The sequence below is a fragment of the Lynx rufus genome, unplaced genomic scaffold, assembly GCF_022079265.1.
Source record: "Lynx rufus isolate CCGP_SWC_20201006 ecotype Redwood Valley unplaced genomic scaffold, mLynRuf1.p SCAF_47, whole genome shotgun sequence".
Lineage (NCBI taxonomy): Eukaryota > Metazoa > Chordata > Mammalia > Carnivora > Felidae > Lynx > Lynx rufus.
In genome coordinates, this window is record NW_025814864.1 from 657,697 (window position 1) to 670,691 (window position 12,995).

The window sequence follows — 12,995 nt, forward strand, 5'->3', positions numbered from 1 at the left end:
TTCCGTCCACAGCCCCGCGGCCTCTCCTCTTGACCCTGGAGCCCTCTGCGAACTGCGAGGAGCTGGGCTCCTAAGAACGTAGACCCCGAGGGATCTTACTGACGGAGGAATATCAATTTTCCCGAGAAAGGCGAATAGTGGCCTGGTTACCCCGGTGTGGTCTGACGGGAAAATGGTTTCTGAAACTGATTTGCTCAGGTTCTCAGGGAGAGAAAGTGAGAAGTCAACTGAGTTCAATGACTTTCTGTCAAACGTGGGCCCTCCTGCAAGACGGGTTTCCACCACAGATGCGCCCAGAGGACTGCGCCGGCCCCCCAACCACAGGCTTCTGCGGTTGGGGGGAGAAGAGGGAGAGAAAACGCGGAGAACGTGGCCAGCCCAGGGCGGGCGCTGGTCCTCCACAGGACGACACGGAGGGTGGGACCCACCCCCGTCCTCGGGACGCCCGCCCTGCCAGAGCTGGACCTCGAGGGGCCACCAGCAGAGTCGCAGCCCCTGCGGGCACGATGGTACCTAACGCCCCCTCTGGCTGAGAGGACCGCACCCCCGCCCCCACTAAACCACTCTGCACCTGTTGTAAAAACGTGGTGGCGGCGGAGTCCGTAAGGGGCATGGTGACAACTCTGACGAAAACGTCTGTATGGACGGGCGACCCATCGCTTCCAAACTGGGTCACAGCCGTGTACGGGAGACGAACACGGGGCAGGCACTTTACAGTGTGCACTTACTACTGTCTCCTCTCTCGCGGGGGATCTCCCAAGTCTACACAGGTACTTCAGGTACAACCTTAGTTCCCGTACACATGCTGGTGCGCACGCAGGAAGCGTGATCAGCGAGCCCACCAGCAGAAGTCAACTGATCCGCACGCAATAGTCGGACGCCTCCGCTAAGAGGCTGCGGACGTGGAAACGCAGGGTGTCTATCGGTGCCCCTGCTGCCTCCGAACCCGCGCTGGGGACCTGGCATATGCCTGTCAGTGCCGTGTCCTACGCAGACACGGCGAGGCGCAGGAGGACAGTGCCCCGACGGTCTGCCGCCCTTACCTAATGGGAGCTTCAGAAATGCCGGCGCCTCCCTGAGATAGTCAACAGTGATGGCCACCTCGTCGCCAGCGTTTCTCAAAAGATGCACCTGTCAACACGACAAAAAATAACTACTTTACCACCAGGAGAGGATCAAACACAGAATTAAAACAAGAGTCCTATGCACCTGGCCTGCTTCCCGAGAATTCCACGCTGGTGATTTCCTGAGACACTGAGGGCCTGTGGGCCCCTGGAGGTCTGAGCTCGGGTCTACATGGAGGCTGTGCACACCAACAGGGACGAGCCATCTACACAGGCGCTTGTGCACACCATCAGGGGCAAGCCGTCTACACAGATGCTCGTGCATGCTTCCTGCATTCCGTCTACATGGACACTCATGCACACCGTCAGGGGCGAGCTGTCTACACAGATGCTCGTGCACGCTTCCTGTATTCTGTCTACACGGACGCTCGTGCACACCAGCAGGGGCAAGCTGTCTACACAGACACTCGTGCACACCAGCAGGGGCAAGCTGTCTACACGGACACTCGTGCACACCAGCAGGGGCGAGCCATCTACACAGACACTCGTGCACGCCAGCAGGGGCGAGCCATCTACACAGACACTCGTGCACACCAGCAGGGGCAAGCTGTCTACACGGACACTCGTGCACACCAGCAGGGGCGAGCCATCTACACGGACACTCATGCACGCCAGCAGGGGCGAGCCGTCTACACAGACGCTCGTGCACGCCAGCAGGGGCGAGCCGTCTACACGGACACTCGTGCACGCCAGCAGGGGCGAGCCGTCTACACGGACGCTCGTGCACGCCAGCAGGGGCGAGCCATCGTGCACGCCAGCAGGGGCGAGCCGTCTACACGGACGCTCGTGCACGCCAGCAGGGGTGAGCCGTCTACACGGACGCTCGTGCACGCCAGCAGGGGCGAGCCGTCTACACGGATGCTCGTGCACGCCAGCAGGGGCGAGTCGTCTACACGGACGCTCGTGCACGCCAGCAGGGGCGAGCCTGCATTCAACCAGACCGGGCTCCCCACCCACCACACGGGCCGTCTCCCCGAAGGTCAAGTCAGGTGAGGGCTCAATGTACTGGCACAAAGACCCAAGCATCAGATGCCGGCAAAACGCACACCGCCAAGCGGCTGAGACACGGCTGACCGCCAGCCCCACTCCAGGTCTGAAGCACAATTCTGGAGGGAGGAGCGGGCACCCTCCCTGTGCCAACGCATCCCCAGCACGGGGCTCTGCTTCCACCCACGTCCGGTCAGCTTCCCGTGCTCAGCGCGCTCACTGGTGTCGAGGCAGACGTGACATGACTGCTCCAGAGCCTGGGATCACGTGGGCGCATGGCTGGGGCGCTCCGGGTCAGGCCCAATCAGGGCCGGTGGTCAGCCGTCCGGCCAGCGTGGGGACCCTACGGGCTCGCACTCGGCTCTGTCACCCCCAAGTCCAGATCTCTCAGACACCTGCTGTCGTCCCCTACACGGCCCTGAGAGCCACACAAAAGCCCTGGTCCGCCGTGACAACGACCACCGGGCACCAGCACCTCCACCCCAGTGGACCTGGGACCACGCCTGCCGGTGGCCTGCGTCGCCTCGACCTTGACCTCACACCCAGGCCCCGAATTCCCCCTAAATACTCCGGGGCTGCAGACTCACCTCCGCGGCGTCCCTCCCACACCTTCCATGTCCTCCCTCATTCCCCGTGGCCATGCATTGATGGCCTCCCGCCCCACGCGGGCCACACCGACCCTCTGAGGAGTAAACCACGTGGTCCTGTGGCTTTGCCTCTGCTCACACTTGGTCAAGGCGGGTGGACACCTAGCCATCCCTTCCATAACCGCCTCGTCGGACCTGCTCTCCGGACAGGTGCACACGGGACACGTCCACTGCCAGGGACGAGGTCCAAACCCGCCTCCAAACACAGCGTAGGACCAAGCCACTTGGGAGCTCATGGTAGGGGTCAGAGCCCCCAGACCAGGAGGGGGGCCTGGGAGCACCTAGCACCGGCCTCTGCTCGCGGACAGGCCTCAGCAGGCCCTGATGCGTCTGTGGGAACCTCGCCACTACGTTCTCTCCGTCTGACCCGAGAGACCACCACTGGCCACCCGGCCCTAAGCAGCGGCTCCTCCCCAGATGCAGGTGGGGTCGCAGACACTCCACCACATCTGAGGAAGAGCACCGAGGCCCCCGAGACGTCCTGAGCTCGTGTGGCTTTAAACTTCAAAGAGCGAGCGTCCCCTGGACGGAACAGCCCCAGATCCGTGCACGCAGGTGGCCACCTTCAGCGGCCTCTCCAGACTCTTCTTGAAGGAGACGCACACACCCCACCTACGTAAACACCCGTAGCAGTCACAGATCGAATACCACGCACGAGGCTTTCTGGACACGACACGTGTCGAAGCGTTAACGTCTCCTACCTGTTTAGCGGAGGCTGATTAACCCCAAAGAACCCGCTGCACCTTTTCGTGAGTCTGCCCTTGTGTGTGGTTCACGAGGCCCCTCAAGAGACACCACTTCGGACAAGTTGATTTTGTCTGCGGGACAGTGAGGCGTGCGGCAAGCGGCCTGAAGGAATTTGGCACTTTTAGTGGCACACGGGGCCCCCTAACCCCCTCTGCCCACCGCGATGCTCTGGACGCCCACGTGGGGGCCACGAAGGCTCCGCTTCGTTGTGCGTCTTCCCCAATTTGGTGCAAGGTTTGTGTGCGTGTTCAGAAATGTCTGCGAATGGAGGCGTCTGGGGGGCTCAGTCGGTTAACTTCGGTTCAGATCGTGATCTCACGGTTCGTGAGTTCGAGCCCCACATCCGGCTCACTGCTGTCAGCCTGTCAGCCCCAAGCCTGCTTCAAGTTCTCTGTTCCCCCCTCTCTGCCCCTCCCCCGCTTGCGCTCGCCCAACAATAAAAAAACTGTCTGGGACGCTTGTCATTAATGCCTCCACACTCACCAAAGGGCTCCAAGACCATCTCTCCCCTCGAGACATCGCCGGAAGACTGACAGGTGCAGGGGCAGACACCTGACCGCAGCCTCGAGGTCGGACGGCTCCTTGCCACCCGGAGCGACACACAACTGCCTTGCGCGTCTAACCAGAGTCTCCTCTCCTCCTGCGTCACTGACCCTGGGGCACATCGGCCCCACCCCCACAGGGCAGCTGGGGGCTGCAGACTCCAGCTTCTGATTCCCACCCGTGCCCTCAGCTTCCTGCAGCCACGTCAGGGACCTTTCAAGGAAGGACTCAACTTCCGCGAGAATTTTCCCAAGCTTTGTAACTTTTTAACTTTCTATTTTTTGAGGGCGAGAACATGTGAGCAGGAGAGGGGCAGAGAGAGAGAGAAAGAATATCCCAAACAGGCTCCAGGCTCCGTGGCGTCCGTACAGAGCCTGACTCGGGGCTCCGACCCACAAACCAGAGATCATGACCTGAGCCTAAGTTAAGATTCGGATGCTCAACCGACTGGTCCCCCCAGGCACCCCGAACTTTCCCGAGCGTCTAACAAAAGCCACTCAAGCCATTCAAACCCCCGGGGTCTTGGCGCGTTGGTGGGGAGCTTCCACAACAGAAGTTTATCTGCCGGGGTCAGAGGCCAGAGCCTAAGGTCGGGGGCCAGCGGGGCTGGACACCCGTGAGGCTCCTCCCCAGCCACGGACGGTGTGAACGGTGAGCGGCGTGAGCTCGAGCGTCTCTCCCGGCAGGGACACTGATCCCACCCCGGGACCCGCCCATGACCTGACTGAACCCCCATCACCTCCACGGGCCCACCTGCTAAGGGCACCCAGGGGCCAGAGGCACCGCGTGGGAACGTGGGCACAAACCCTCCCTCCGTCCACACCAGAGGCTGGAAAGTGGCGCAGGCCAGGTGAGCTGAGACATCAGCGCGAATTATCCCCCGCGTCTCGCACACTCGCCTCCATGCACGAGGCCCGCAGCGCAGAGAAAACCAGTCCCTGTGCGCGCGGGGCTGGGGCGCGCGCGGGGCTGGGGCGCGCGCGGGGCTGGGGCGCGCGCGGGGCTGGGGCGCGCGCGGGGCTGGGGCGCGCGCGGGGCTGGGGCGCGCGCGGGGCTGGGGCGCGCGCGGGGCTGGGGCGCGCGCGGGGCTGGGGCGCGCGCGGGGCTGGGGCGCGCGCGGGGCTGGGGCGCGCGCGGGGCTGGGGCGCGCGCGCATGCTCACAGGCTCCAGCCCAGCCTGGCCCTCCCGGGGCCTCCTCTGCTCCCTGAGGTCGGGTCGCCCGGCCGGCCGCACTCACAGGGTCCTATGCCTGACCTTGCCGAGCTCCCGGGGTGTCTGCACCACATGTGTCCTCCACACACACGGGTACCTGCCGCTCCGGGTGGCCCCCATGGGACGCCTCACACCCTCTTCGCGCAGCTCCGATTCCCGGACCCGTCACTGCACCCCTTGACCCCTCACCCTCTGGCATCACGGCCACCGCTGACCATCGGTCCCGTGGCGCAGGCGGCACCGCGTGGCCGGAGGAACACAAGTGGCCGACCAGCCTCGTGCCATCCTCGTGGCCTCATTCTGGGGGGGGGGGGTCTGAGCGCGTGAGGCTGCGTCGTCATCCCCGCTCCCTGAGGGGACCTTCCTCCTCGTCTCCTCTCGGCTGAACCCCGAGGTCACCACCCCTGAGCTGCACGTCACCACCACCACCCCCACCCCCGCTCTGGGCGTGCATCAGCCCAGGGATATCCCCACCCCGGAGGCTGCACCTGCGCCTGGTGAGCGGCTCTGGAGCAAGAACAGCCCACGGCGCCTCCCCCCTCCCCCCCTGAGCGCCTCGTCCCGCGGCCCTTCGCGGAAAACGCTGGCAAACACTGTCAGCCCCCAGGCAGGCTACCCTCGCTGACTCCCCTGAGGCGGCCTCTGCCCGCCAAGCTCTACGGCCGTCCTCCTCTGTGCCTCCAGGAACGTCTCAGATGCCCGGCCCAGGCGATGACGTCACACTGTCCACTCGCCTCCAGGATCCCACGCCGTCCCCCCCACGCCCCCGCCGGGATTTCTTTCCTGAATTCCAAATGTGGGAGATTTAAGGGGCCGCCCCTGGGCCCTCCCTCCGCATGTGTAACTGTCACTCTGAGCCATGAGATAACTATTCGTGTGTATTCCATAATTATATTCCTAATATTTTCCTTACAACTCAAAGTAACAGACTCTGCTAATGTATCATTCAAACAGAGATAATCCATTTTTTATTAAATTTTTTTTAACGTTTATTTTTGAGAGACAGAGCACGGGCGGGGGAGGGGCAGAGAGAGCGCGAGACACAGAATCGGAAGCAGGCTCCAGGCTCCGAGCTGTCAGCACAGCCCCACGCGGGGCTCCAACTCATGGAGTGTGAGATCGTGACCCTGAGTTGAAGTCAGACGCTCAACCGAGTGAGCCACCCAGGCACCCCTCCTTTATATATATTTTTGACGATAATTGTATAGCAATATGTCACAGTTTGTTAACAGCTTTATGTGTCCACTTGGGTAGGCTATGGTACCCAGCTACCTAGGTGTTGCTGTAAAGGTATTTCGTGGATGTGACTGATGTCTGCAGTCAGGGACTTTGAGTAGAGCTGGTCACCCTCCATACTGCAGGTGGGCCTCATCTAATTAGTTGAAGGCTCTAAGATAAAATTTGAGGATTCTCTGAGGAAGAAAACATTTCTATTAGCGGAAGCCACAAATTCTGCCTGAGAGCTTCAAGCCTCAAGCTCTGACCTCCAGAGTTCCCTCCTTCTCTGTCTCCCCGTCTCTGTCTGTGTGTCAGTCCGTCTCTCTCTCTCTCTCTCTCTCTCTCTCTCTCTCTCTCTCTCTCTCACACACACACACACACACACACACACACAGAAATCCAGTATCTCCCTCGATGGCTCTGTTTCTCTACTAGAACCCCAAAACATCACCCATCATTAAAACAATCCTTGAAATAATAGTCGGTGGTACATAATTTGGCAAGAACAAAGTGTGGCTTGAGGTAATCGATTGGGGGCCTGATTGGTTTGTGTGTAAGATCAGGGAGGTTTGAGAAAAACCTTTCCTTCCTTCTGAGTTAGAACATGATAGATCGTGTTCTGAGACGACAGCAGAAAGTACCTGTCATCCTCTGTCACTCTGGAAGACGCCAGCCTCCGACAGGACACGTGGGGATTCCCTCCACCACTTTCACACCCCAGAAAACCAGCCACGCTGGCAAACACACGGAACCCCAGTTGCAATCCCCACTGCCGTCCAGGTGCGCTCTGCTCCGTGGCAAGTGACGCCCTCCGCCGGCACAGCGACCTTCCCTCGTCTGTAGGCTCCAGCTGTTGGCAGAAACAGCCTGCTTTCGGAGGGCAGCACCGGGGCCATGCCAGCGACCTGTCAGTCTCTGCTCCACAGGACCCGGGGCCTCTCAGGGGGCATCATGGTTTGCTACGTGGGGACACCATTCTTATCCAACTTGGGGGAAACGAGGCAGCACCTGGAGGACCTGGTGATGTGAGGGAGAGAGAAACGACCCCACAAACACGTGCAAGCCTGGGACCCCCGTGGGCTTTGCTGGTGGCCTGGGGCAGGTCAGACACTCCGGCTGAAGGACAAACTGCTGCAGGTTGCACCCCTATGGCGAGGAAGCCAACCAAACTCCCAGAGGTCTCTGTGGATCCTGATGGGACATCAGCCCCATCTGCGCTTTCCAGACGGCCGATCGTAACAAGTCTCAGCACCGCAGTCACACGGCCACCACGTAAGGGCTCAGCAACCCAGACAGCACGGCCCAAGACCCGAAGGGGCCGGGGGGTCCGTGCAGACAGGCCCTGTAGGCGGCTCCTGGGGGAGGCCCACAGGACAATCACACGCACACCCTCGGGTGTGGGACTAAAGCCACGTCAGGAAAACCGTATCTGCTAACACGTACGCTCTCGTCTCGAAAAGGCTCCTTGGGAGAGCAGGCTGGTCCCCGGGCTCTGGCGGGGTCTCGGTGATCGACCTCGGGCCAACGAGCCACAACACACAGTAACTGTCCACCGAGGCTTGCCCGTCACCTGCCCCACTACCCCTGGGGACTGGGCTGGACCGGGTCTTGGTGGAAGAGGTGAGCCCGTGAACAGGACTCTCGACTACCACGGCTCCTTCCACAGCCACGTGACACCCCGCTCGTAAACCACAACCACGACGCCATCACAAGTTTTATTTCCCACTCCTTGATTTTGAACTCTACTGATTAAGAGGTCTGGACGTTCCGGAGGAATCATGCTGACCCTACGGCATCTAGTGAAATCTCTGTGTGGTGCTGGCTGATTCCGGTGTGCCGTGGGGTTGAGAACCACCTCCCCCCGCAACTTTCCAACTCAGGAGTGAGAGAGTATGGTCATGAAGTTATCTCTACCTGTCTGTCAACCTACCCATCACCCATCTCTCTCACCTACCTCTCTGCTTCTATCATGGAATCTTCCACCAATCACCTACCATCTATCATCTATCTATCTATCTATCTATCTATCTATCTATCTATCATCTGTTATCTAAATACAATCTATCATCTATCTAATCTAATCGCATCCGTCCATCCATCCACCCATCCATGCACCCATCCATCCGTCTGTCTGTCGTCCATCCATGCATTTTAGCCTGTCTCTCCATCCAGCTCTAACGCTCCTTCCCACGAGACGGGAAGGCTGCTGGAATCTTCTGTCAGTTCACGGCAACAGAGCTTCGGGGCAGGTCCTCATGGGAGCAGGACAGAGCGCACTGTAACCCCCGACCCCTGAAGAGAATATGTGGGGGGTCGCGCGAGGAGGCAGAGGGCGACGCCCCTGGGACGGGGTGACAGGCATCTCAAGGGCTCAGTGTCTCTCCCAGGAGCTGAGAGCAGACGCAGGATCGGGTGGCTCACCGCCAGCAGGGGTGCAGCTTTCGCTCCCCCGTCAGACCACACTCAACCCTGAGGGTGGAGGCCTCGTTCCGCATGATCCGATGCCATAGTATCAGGTGTAAGAGACGTCCCACGCATATTTGTCGTGGGTGACCTGGGGGAAGCAAGCGTCCGCTCTCAGGGAAACCCTTCTGTCCTGGCTCACCCCTGGGGCAGACTGTGGTGGCACAGCCGGGACAAGGGACCCGCCACCCCGTTTTGTTTTGTCCTCAACATGTAGTTGACTTTATTTCTGTGGGTTACGTTCAAACCCACCTGAACTTAGAAACTGTCCCGAGGCCTCCGTGAGAACAAAAGTCTTACCGATGACTGAAATATGCACAAAAAGGACTAATTTCAACTTAAATAGGAGGCTCTGGAAATAAGTTAGTGAATTTTTACCGATTACGGCAATTTTCATCCGTGTGTTTGCAGCACCTGAGAACTCAGTCTGCTACGTGAGACCACAAGTAACATCCTATCACAAATCGGAGAGGTCTTCTACGGTTTCTGACCCCGTTGCGGAAAAATGAAACCCGTCACGCGGTCCGGACAGCACAGACCCTGCTCCAGCCCTCGACTGCCGTGAGCTCTGCCTGCACACCCACCATGGCTCCCGCTCCTCGCTGACACGCGTGGCCGGGGACCCGCTGCGTGAGCAGTCACCTCCTCTCCAGGCACCTCCTAGCTCCGAAGGCAGGTGTCAGGCTCTGACTTTCCATTTTCTCGGGTGACGGGTCTCAGAACGCGCCCAACGCACACACGTGCCCAAGGACACTTACTCCCTGCCACGGCAGTTCTGATGACAGACGTCGACGTGGAAAAAAATACACAGTGTATTAAAAAGAGGGAAAGTTGCATGTTTATTCCCACAGATGCATTACGTGGAAATAAACAGACTTCTGTCCCCATCACGTATCAGAACTCTTCCAAAGCTTGGGCAGAATGCGGGTGATTATGATTCATTTTGTGGATCCTTTGTGTTGAGCAAACCCGACATTTGTCCCTTTAGAATTAACTGAAGCTAGAATTCACTCTTAAAGGCAAGCGTGTGAGACTATGATTTCTGAGGTCTTCACAAATTTAATATTTTTATGAACTTTATGAACCTGAACAATGGAATCTGTCTCATTAGCAGTGTTGCAATCATGTGTTTTCTGTCACCTAAGAATGTAGACGTGGGGGTCCTGGGGGTGCTCAGGCAGTTGAGCGTCTGACTCCTGATTTTGGCTCAGGTCATGATCTCAGGGTTGGTGGGTTCAAGTCCCACATTGGGCTCTGTGCTGATGGTGTGGAGCCTGCTTGGGATTCTCCTGCCCTCTCCCTCAGTCCCTCTCCCTGACATACTCTCTCTAAAATAAAAAAGGAGGTAGACGTATAATTTGATAGTGAGATTTTAAAAGTATATTTGTGTCAAATATTAGAATATCTCTGTTTACAAGGTATGCACCTCGTTTACTCAAGAATTGGTTTCTTGGATGAATGCTGGGCCGAGGAGGGGTCACTGTGGTACACAAGGCCCCCCCGAGTCATGGGCTTCTTCACCCTAACAAAACAAACCTTTGCAGAGAACGTCCCTTGAGACCAAGAAACACGTTTATCCCCAGTGTGAGCGCCATCCCCACACCTGGCACAGGTCCAGGGCCCCGAGCGAGGAGGGGGGACGGCGAACAACTCTTCACGGGCTGAGATTACTGGGGACTCTGTGCCAGTGTCGTGGAAGTTCAGGGGGACCGCATCAGCAGACTTTCTGCCCTACGTGAGCCAGGAGGTAGCTTCTTGGAAAGATAAACACTGACGGATGGACGCACGCCGACCCTTCCCAGGGACAGTAATACATTATGCTTGGTTCCCTGTAACGTGCAGAGTAAAGTCCCTGTGGGGGGCGCCAACACCTCTGGGGGAGGCGTTCCTTCCCGCCTCGCCCCCCAGTGACCATCCCTGCTCTGCACTTGACCGCACCACCCACCCATCCCCCACCTTCTCGGTTTCAAGAGCCAGCTTAAACACCTCCCCACCTTGGTGCCGTCCTGGCCGCAGCCACACGTGAGCACATAGGGCTTCTCCGTGCCCAACTTCACGTGGATGTTCATTTCACCCCTGCTGGCATCCTGCACCTGACCTGACCTGGACAAAGTCCTCTCCCACAGAAGGAAGGCTGGGGCACGTGCGTGTTGACAAGCCTTTATCCCAGACGGTCACCAGGTGCGTGCGTCATGGGACATCCTGCCCGGTCTGCCCACGTTACACACCAGCGTGCTCCAGCAAGCCGGTGGTCCTCACTGCCCCGGGGGCTGGGTCCACACTCCCCGAACTCAGTCCCCCAGTTGGAATAGGAGCAGTTCCTTCCACCCTGCTCAGCCCGTGAGGACCCGTCACACAGCGTACGGGACGCGCCTCGCTGCCACGCTGGGCTTTTCACGCAGGTCCTCTGGGAGCACCCTCACTAAGTTTTCTAAGCTTTCCTTCCAATTCTGGAGCTCTGTGTCTAGGAACGCACTCAGTGAAATACAACTTAGAAAAATCATTACGATAGAAGAACACATAATAAGAAACGAGGCACACTCACCACTTCCTCATGGGTCGCGTGTTCTACGTTAATGCCGTTAACCTGAGTAGACAACAAATTGAGAGCTGAAAATTGTGAGGATGATCACTGATTACTGTCACTTTAAAATAAACAACAGGGCGGAGGCTCAAGTTTAAAATACTGACCTGCAGGACGGCGTCTCCAACGAACAACATCCCTGTCTGGTCGGCTGCAGGGTTGCAAAAGTGGCAACAGTGTTAAGAAAAATTGAGGTCATCACTCTTTTTAGGGCCCCGTTTAAGCTCAGTGTCCACAGCAACTGCAATGGCTTATGTGTGTGCCCATGTGTGTGCATGTGCGCACACACGTGGGTGAACACAGGTACATGTGTGCACACGTGTGGGCTGTGAGCATGTGTGTGGGATGTGTGCACACACGTGTGGGGTGCACACACACGTGGGAACGTGTGCAGGAGGCACATATGTGTGTGCTGTGTGTGCGACATGCAGGGGTGTGCAGTGTGAGTGTGCGTGGGTGTGCGCGGGCCTGTGGTGTGCAGTATGTGTGTGAGCGTGGGTGCCTGTGCAGGTGTGCAGGTGTGTGTGGGTGCGCGTGCGAGGGCCCGTGCAGGTGTGGGAAGTGCCAGCACAAGGGGGTAGGCAGGTCCCGCCCATCAAGCTGAGCACGTTAAGGGAGTTCCTTCCCAGACACCCAAGAGCCGTTTAATACAGAAAGTTCATCACGTTCACGGAAAGTCGGCTCTCCGGTTTTCATCAAGTTGGCACAGGCCATGAAGCAGGAAACCCAGAAACTCTTTAGCATTTCCGCTCTTTCTGGGGGACAAATTTACACAGACGGTTTTAATTAAAGAGACCGTGCGGAGACCGGAGGCTCGCGGTGCCGTCCGCGTTACCACTCCGGGCCCCAGACGCAGAGACGGCTTCCAGGAAGACTGACGCACCTGCCCCAAATAGAAGGTGCTGCGGTTTCCTGCCTTCGTGCGGATTGGTTTTAATTTTTAAGTCTTTGGTTAAATATTGGAAGCCAGAGAGTACGCTATTCTTTAAACATTGCAATTCTCTTCACGCTCCCTGTATGTATTTAAGGTGAGTCGTTAATATTACTTCTGGTCATTGTAATGATATTAAGCTTTGTTGAAAATGAAATACAGCCCACATCACTAAACGTAATGGTACTGATCTCGGCTAGCTAACAGGGTTCTCACTTCCACGGCAGCTTTGCCCAGAAAAGCTGCGTGACCCACTGGTGTGACCAATGTCCCTGTCTCTGTCTCCCGGTCTCTCTCCCGCTCTCCTTCTTCCTTCCTGCACCCCCTCCAGCTCTGAGCTGGGGGCAGAGAACAGGACAACGCTGGCTTCAGGGGCTCAAAGTCTAGCAGGTGAAAACCCACACAGGGCGACAGAAGGATTACTGACTACTGGCTATACAGATTCTTTGTAAAATGTGCACAGTAGAGTCCCCACCTAAACACAGCCCTGACCCAGCACGAGAGGTGTGCATGGCGTTTGAAAAACCCCAGGTGCAGG

The 12,995-nt window shown here is 58.2% G+C and overlaps 1 protein-coding gene across 1 annotated transcript in view; it reads right to left on the reverse strand.

Moving 5' to 3' along the window:
- The window catches only part of SNTG2 (syntrophin gamma 2), a 131,261-nt gene that overhangs the window by 97,181 nt on the left and 21,085 nt on the right, over window positions 1–12,995 (reverse strand). The window contains 3 exon segments of the mRNA XM_047098334.1: window positions 1,044–1,131; window positions 11,488–11,529; window positions 11,634–11,677. Of these exon segments, the coding sequence (XP_046954290.1) occupies window positions 1,044–1,131; window positions 11,488–11,529; window positions 11,634–11,677 (174 nt within the window).